Source organism: Micromesistius poutassou (assembly GCF_964030765.1).
Source record: "Micromesistius poutassou genome assembly, chromosome: 18".
Classification (NCBI taxonomy): Eukaryota; Metazoa; Chordata; class Actinopteri; order Gadiformes; family Gadidae; genus Micromesistius; species Micromesistius poutassou.
Genome location: NC_140288.1, coordinates 9,583,471 through 9,591,704, shown reverse-complemented (window position 1 = coordinate 9,591,704; position 8,234 = coordinate 9,583,471). Strand labels below are relative to the sequence as shown.

Genomic DNA, 8,234 nt, shown 5'->3' with positions numbered 1-8,234 from the left:
GTGTGTGTGTGTGTGTGTGTGTGTGTGCGTGCGTGCGTGCGTGCGTGTGTTTATGTGTATTCCTGCTCCATATTTCACCAGCAGCAGAGATTTAATATGTCCGAAATGACAAATGACCAGCTCCAGCCAGGGACAGATGCCCTGCTATTGTAGGTCTTTTAACACCATATCCCCCTCTCTATATCAGTCTCTTCACAGATTACTCTCAGTCAGTTATATATAGAGCATGTGCTGCCCCTGATACACGAGATTACCCATACTTTCACTGTGAACAATTTTGTACAACAGTTTGATTTCATCTCAAATATCAGCTCTTTGCTCTGTGTTTTGTGTTGTTTTTGCAAAGCCTTTCATCATTTCTCCCTTGCTGCCTTTTTGTGTATGCGCAAGAGAGCAGTGAAAGCAGAGTTTCCCCTCCAGGTAGTGTCACATATCTCCTGAGATATTATTATTTACCATTCCACTGCTGACACGGCTGCGACTCAGAGTCTAATCTGTGACACCACTCTAGATTTCATGCATTTAACCGTGTCTAGACAAGTGTTGAGGGGGAGGGAGGGAGAGGGAGGGAGATGAGTAGAGAGAGAGAGAGAGAGAAGGGCAGACAGGGGAAAGTAGAGAGAGGGAGACATGGATGGAGAAAGAGAGAAAGAGGGAAAGGGAAAGGATAAGGAAAGAGGGATATTAGGAAATTGAGAAGAGGGGGAGGGGGAGAAAGAGAGGGAGAAAAAGATGCAGGGAGAGAGAGATAAGGAATGACAGAGAGAAGGAAAGCAAGAGATAAATAGATAAGGAAAGAGGGAAAGGGAAGGAGATAAGGAAAGAGAGATGGAGATGGACAACACATCTATCCATCTATCTCCAGCAGCCGTCTCAGGTTGAACTCACAGTGGATCTTGAAGTCTTTGTACTGCCGGTCCTCAATGGCCACCACGTAGAGCGCTGCCCGGTCTGGGAACATCATCCCTCCTGGTTTCTGAGGAGCAGGAGAAGCTTCCGGTCATCAGGAGAATAGACAATGTACGGACGTGAGCCACTCACAAAGGACAGAGACGTCCTTATAGTGTCATCGGGTTGCAAACGGGACCTCAGCTATTGACCTGAGCTAAGTGAGAAGTCGTCATAAAATAGAAGCTGTTGTTATTCACCTGTTCAAATCAAGGTTATGAGTAACTATCAAAATCAGATATGTAATGTATCTTCCTCAACAGATTTATTTCTGTTGTAACTGATCCATATTTGCGGAAAGAGGCTGGCTTAGCTTTCAACCAATAGTATGACATCTGCGTCCCCTCTCCATCCTGTGAAGCCTACAATAAAAGGCTAACCTGGCTGGCGAGTCACTCCGACACGACCAATTAAATCACTGAGAAACAAATCTCCTTCCTCCTCCAGTGCTTTCCTCTGCCCTGGGGAAGAGGTTATGAATTATGGATGTTCTGAAAGCCATTCCACATCGTTATTAGGGTTCACCTGATGTTTCAAAGCTTGTCCATAAGTTGTTTCTACGCCCGGAGCTCCGCTTTGCTATAATCAGATGGGAGGGGAGGGTAGCCAGGGTGTTGGACTAATGGAACCTGCTCAGCCAGAACCGCCAGCCACATAGGAGGCAGTTTGAGCCTGTATTTACATCTTATCTATGTTTTTACCACTTACAACGGGCATTTAAGTCAAGATTCCGGACCAGGATCAATCCATATCACGGCTATGTTACCAACTACAACAGCTTTCATGTAAAATAAGTTGTTTTAGGGTTTAATTTTCCTTTCAAAGCACCGCAGTACACCCAGCGTATCGTAGTTGTCAGGGTAGAGTCCCGTTCGATTCCACAGGTCACCCTCTGGGTTAGATAACTCAGGGCCGACTGTTTGGGAACGGAAACGAGGCGATTAACCTTCTAACTAAGTTAATCACATTGAGCATAATTACATTGGTTTATCGTTTTACCTTGGTATAAACGTGCAGTAAAGATCATACAGACAAAATTATCAATGTGAATATTTGAACAATGCCTGAAGGGATATCTAATGGACATTGGATATAAAAAAATCAGGGACTTCTTACCAGCCACTTGTCCCTGGCGAAGATCACAGTGTTCAGCATGGACTCGTAGAACAGGCAGTAGCCCATCCACTCGGAGATGATGATGTCCACCTTCTCCACGGGGAGCTCCACCTCCTCCACCTTCCCCTTGAAGATGGTGATTACTGTGGCACGGGAGCACACACACACACAAGGTGGCCGACATCTGTGACCGCACTCGACGGCTCGCTTGAACATCAAGACAGCGTCGCAATGATATGTTGGACTCTCATTGTATTGAATGAGAATAACAAATGGATTCATGTTAATTACTAAAATAATGTAACTTTTGGATTCATTTACTTTTGACTTTTGTGTATTTGATGCGTCATATTTTTCTATGGATTTGGTATATCTTTGGTATATGTTTTGAGAAAGAACAGTTGATAGTCGAGACTCACCATTGTGTAGATGATTTGACTTGATAATCTTCTCAGAGTATTCTGATATACTTGAACACTCAATCTGCAAGAACAGACAAGTTAACTCACCAGTGGTCACCTCTCATAGTGGTCACAATGACCCGGGTGGTGTATTAAAAACGTATTCAGAATGAACTAATTAGACGAAAATTAGGTCTAAAATACATTGCAGTAGTATTACATTAAAAATAGTGGTTCAATGTTTTCTTTGAAACAATCTTATCTGTTCAATTTTGATATGATCACTGAAAACACTTTTTACATTTCCTGTCACGCATACTTTCAATCTTTCAGTCTTCAAATTAACATTTCAATTTAATTTCCTCTCGGTTCTACTGTTGCTTCGCCGGTCATGGAGGAATAGAAAAATAGTGTGTTTTTCCCAGAGGTTGTATGCACACTGTCTGTATGATTGCTTTTCACTACAGTGTACTAAGTCAACCATCAGGGCGAATGGTAAGGTCAGATTTAATCAAATCCTTCTGATCCATGTCCAGTCGCCCATGTCCCTGGGCTGTCTTTCCCCGGATGCTGTAGGAACACCAGGAATAATTCATGGTCTTCCCCTCTCTCCCATCGGGCGTCAGACAGAACGTATGAAACCGGAGGGGGCTGGTAGGACACCTTGCTGACAGGGATGAGTGAAAGCGTAAATGGACCTTTAAGCTCGGCTTTAACCAGAAATACTACTGTGTGTGTTTGTGTGTGTGTGTGTGTGTGTGTGTGTGTTTGCGCTCACTTGCCTGTCTGTGTGCGACTACAGGAACAGAGCCAATACCAAAATGTAAAGAAAATCCTATAAAGGTTGAATTAAGGGAACTTATTGGCCAATCAGCAATGTACTCTTAAAGCCAAAAGGCAATCGTCTGCAAACCAGGTGTACGTGTTGTTCAAACAAACACGCTGGAAATAACAATGGGTATAGATGAGAGATATAAGTGAAGGCAGACGTGCATGTGCACGCACTCACACACTCACTCACTCACTCACCCCGTACACGTGCTTGGCGCCGGCGTTGGCGGCGAACATGGACAGGATGCCCGTGCCGCTGCCCACGTCCAGGACTACCTTGTCCTTGAAGGCGTGCTTGTTGTGGTACATGGCATTGCGGTAGGTCAGGGTCCGCACCTCGTCCTTCAGCATCTCCTGCCCGGGGACACGTGGACCCCCGCGGCGGAGCGGACACAACAGAATGATTACCAACAAAGAACCAAACAGAAACGCTTCTGGAGTGTGAATATGCTTTGGTAATGGTTTACAGACGGGGGTGCTCAAAATGAGGCCTGTGGGGTCATGAGGACAGTTAGACTGGGTACCCCCAGCCCGTTCTGCTGGCGATTTGAATTCGCCCTGCAGCAGGGGCTGGAGAGGAGCAATACTTTTCTTCCTGTTTCTGATCCACTTTTACTGGAGCCAATCACCATGCTGGCTTTTCCCCCTATTGGCTGGTTTAACACAATTACGACAGGGAAGCGACGGCAAGCAGCCAATTGTGTACAGAGTCAATTTAACTCCGCCCATTGATCACGCCTCTTGTGCTGAAGAAAATGACAGCAGCCTACCCAGACCAAACTCAATCTACGATTGAGCTTGGTCTGGCAATAGCCAGGCTAAATGCCGGCCAGGGCGGTGGGCAGAACTATGCAGATTATTATTTTTTATCATTTCATGAAGCATTTGGTAAGTTATCATTTTAATAATGAATAAAGAGTTATTTTTTTAGCAGTGAATATGTTTCTCCACAAAAGTTTGCTGATCTTCAGAAATGACCTACCTAAACCAGGGTACTGTACGGGTCGGTCTGACTCATACACAGTGCACACGCTAAGTACCTATACGTGACACATACATGTCATATACTGGATATATAAACAAGAGCCCATCTGAATAGCTGGGTTACATAACCAACAGACAATAGCGTTCACGCGTCAACTGCTGTGGTGGGCGGTGGTGTTACATAATGCTGGATTCATTGCAAATAAACACTTTTAAAGAAGGCAGGGAGAAACAAAACAGGCCTAACACTGATTTACAATGGCTGACAGCGGCTTCTTTAAATAGCCCCTCAAGCGTAGCACGGACTGACCCGTCTTCTCTCCTTATCACACACCTTCTCATCTTTGATTTCCTCGGCATTCTAAATTGAGGACACCCCCCCCACCCCTCTTCTTTTCATTCACCTCTGAAAAAATAGGTTGTAAAGAAAATAAATGACCCACATACTAAAAGTAGGTGCGCAGTCCTATAAATTACTCCATGGCCCCAAAACGTTCTCCACATTAAGGTCAGGGCATGTGTTGCTGCAGGATTCAGAGGTAGGACGCAAGACCAACCGCGTTTTTGTTGCCACACATTGATGTCCAACATGGTGCTGGTCTGTGGTCAAACCATCGTAACTGTTTCTCCTTGGCTACACTTAATTTTCGTGAACATGTTTGCCAAACAAAACTAGTACAGTCCTTGGGTGTTTGGGATAAGACATTTTGTGAAGTGTTTGTATGGCAATTCACCGTTTCCTGGTCAGCAAACTCCTCACTGACGCGATGTGCATTGATTTCAAAGGGCTATATGGTAATTATTTACATTTGTAGCAGACACAAGCTTGCTAAATGATCTTCAACAGAATAGCTATAAGGAAGTGATTATGACAAATGATATTGGTAATGGATATGTAAGTGAGACCAAGGAGAGAGAGTTATGATGGTTTGATAAAAGTTTGGTGTTGTTCTTTAATAGATTGATTGGACAAAAAAAACATGGTTTGTTCGTCCTTGACCTCCTCAACAGTTGAGGTGCAGCTCAGGTAGGAGCACAGCCTACCTCGTGGATGCCAAAGTGGGCATAAGAGTCAAAGTAATAGTCCCGTGATGTCATTTCCTCCGGGCTGAGGAATTTGGCCGTCTTGCCGCGACCAGGAGACGTTGGACAGACGTCATCGGACGGACTGGAGGCCACATGATTGGTTGTAGTGGGGGCGGTGGTGGTGGCGGCAGTAGGCACTGGTTTAGGCAACGTGGAGGGCTGGGCAGACTGGGAGATAGACTGGGGCGCAACAGGGGGCTCTCGCTTGGGGGGGGGGGAATAAAGAAGGATTTTATTTACAAAAGAATAACACCATCAGAATAACACAGCATAGATGTACAACTGAAATGTACAGTTGTGTTTCGTATCTGCAGTATTTTGTACTTTACATCACACAACATATCAGAAACTATGGTATGTGGCAAAAAAAATTCTTGATGCAAGATAACACAACGATTTCTGGGAGGGATCAAAGATTGGCAAACGAGCCATGGGGTTGAATACTTCATGATGACACGGCAACAATCTGGCTCGTTTAGACGCGTTCATGTGTTGCTCTAGTAGCCACCTTCTATCGTATGTTGCTTGTAATGAATTACAACACGCATATTAAACGTAAGGGCTCCTAATACAATATGAAACGGAGGTGGAGGAGGCGCGGAAAGTGCTACAAAATAAAAGCCCTTGATTGCCTTTTCAGAACCACGGACAACGCACGGAGATTACAAACACGAACACACGCAAAATCACAGCTATTTTCCTCTACATCGCTTCACTGCTAAACCAATATTCCTCAGTTAACGTCAACATCCAACTACATTTGTCAAAATAGGGTTAGGGTTAAAATAAAAACCCAGGACATGAGCAGATCCACGTTGCGCGTAAAATAAGACACGCGGTTGTGCGAAACAGCACCGCGATCCCAAACGCGACCAGGACCACCGAGACCGTTAAGAACACCGACAGCCTGAACCATGCATGTGTCCGGGTAGCCTATGTACAATGAACCATCCCCTCATCGATAAAAGGGGGGCACTTCGGACCGGACCCCCTCCATGGAGAGGTGGAAGGCGCAGGACGTACCTCTGAGTGGTCCGTCTCCGCCATCTTCCTCCGGAGCAGCAGGCAGCGGGAAGAATGCCGGAGTCCCATCAGCACCACCCAGACGAGGAGCAACTCTTAAGGGGGAACTCTTAAAATAAAAACCTAGGTCTTCAAATAGTCCCCGCTATAAGTGTAGAAACAGCCTACCTGGTCTGTAATTAAATGGTCAAATCAATCAATGCACGTTACAGGTAGCCTAGTAGGCGATGGAGTATAATTAGTAATAAGTATTTTATTAAACACCTCTTCAAAAGTTGTTCTGCGAAACTGTGCAAGGAGTAGCGTCCATGAGTCCATACTTGTGGTGGTGGATGTCAGGTGAATGTTTGTGTCTCTCGCCGGTCACCTGTAACCAATGCCCACCGGAGCTCCGTGCGCAAAGTCCCGCATGACACACACACACACACACACACACACACACACACACACACACACACACACACACACACACACACACACACACACACACACACACACACACACACACACACACACACACACACACACACACACACACACACACACACACACACACACACACACACACACACACACACACACCCGGGTACACTTTCAAGTCATCTCCGCTCTTCGGAACAGCCCGATTTACAATCCACACATTGCCATATCTTGGACTACTGTAGAATAAACGCTCCTTTGGAGATATCTGGCATGTTAACCCTGGAGATCCAGAAACTAAGATGCAACAGAATATACTCTAATGAGATGGTTGTTTGCTTTCTTTGGGTTGACGAACAGAATCGTGGGATATAAAAAGATCGCTACGATGTAATTCTCTCCTTCCCACACGCCAGATGCCTCTTCACACCTATCCAGCCGACTATCCCACACTGGAGAGAATATGTTCTCCGATAACCAATCACATCCATGGGCTGGCTCTCATTCGCAGAATCCTCCACGGATCCCAACGCATGCAACCCGTGTCTGTCATGTCCTTCATGGGCTGTTCCTGTAGGTTCACGAACACGACATCAATCATAAGCACACGTTTGCATATTCATCGTTTGAAAAAAGCGTTTGGGAAAACGACTCAAGGTCAAGTAGTTTGATGGATGACATATACATAGCTCACGATAAATAGAAGTCAAGGCGTTGTATTGTGAGCATAATTAATTACACTGACCTCAGCCACCTTCTTTTTTTTTTTTTTTTTTGTTTAGAAAAGCTAATTTATTTGATGTATATATTTTTATGTACAGATAGATGTGTGTGGTGTGTGTGGGTGTGTGTGTGTGTGTGTGTGTGTGTGTGTTTGTACATCCTTTAATCATAATTCCACATAGTTTTCTTTCTTGATGCATTGCTTCAAACAATTTCCCTTAAACACAGCAATCCATTCTCAAAGCCAACATTCTCTGTCCTAAAACCTATCGCTGTAACCGTCTCAAACTGTCTCGCCAGCTCACCACCCTCAATGCAAAAGCAACACAGAGCACTTTGTAACACTGAGAGTCTGTGTATCTCCCCCCATTAGTGCAGGACCTTCCTCCACGCTTCAGACGCACCTCTCAGTGGGGGTTGAGACACCAGCGAGAGCACGACAGAAGAAGAAGAAGAAAGGCTTCTAGAAAGGAAACTGTTAGAGGCAGCCGGATCTGTGCTGAAATGAAAAGTAAAAACAGAGTGACAGTTGCTAACATTCGATAGCAATCATGCACGCTTATACACGCTTTTTAAAAAAAATTAAAAGTCACCCTGGGGTCATTTCGGGATCCTGAACCCTGAACCTCCTGGTGCCCTAACCCTAAAACCTGAACCTGAAACCGCACCCAAACAGTTACCCTAAAACCAAACCTAACCCTA

At 45.1% G+C, this 8,234-nt stretch overlaps 1 protein-coding gene across 1 annotated transcript in view; it reads right to left on the bottom strand.

Moving 5' to 3' along the window:
- The window catches only part of prmt8b (protein arginine methyltransferase 8b), a gene marked incomplete at both ends in the record, with an annotated part of 11,757 nt that extends 5,299 nt beyond the window's left edge, over positions 1–6,458 (bottom strand). The window contains 6 exons of the mRNA XM_084482836.1: positions 889–976; positions 2,065–2,207; positions 2,484–2,547; positions 3,495–3,650; positions 5,325–5,570; positions 6,390–6,458. Coding sequence (XP_084338962.1) covers positions 889–976; positions 2,065–2,207; positions 2,484–2,547; positions 3,495–3,650; positions 5,325–5,570; positions 6,390–6,458 — 766 coding nt within the window. The remainder of the gene's footprint in view (positions 1–888; positions 977–2,064; positions 2,208–2,483; positions 2,548–3,494; positions 3,651–5,324; positions 5,571–6,389) is intronic.
- Positions 6,459–8,234: the final 1,776 nt, after the last annotated feature.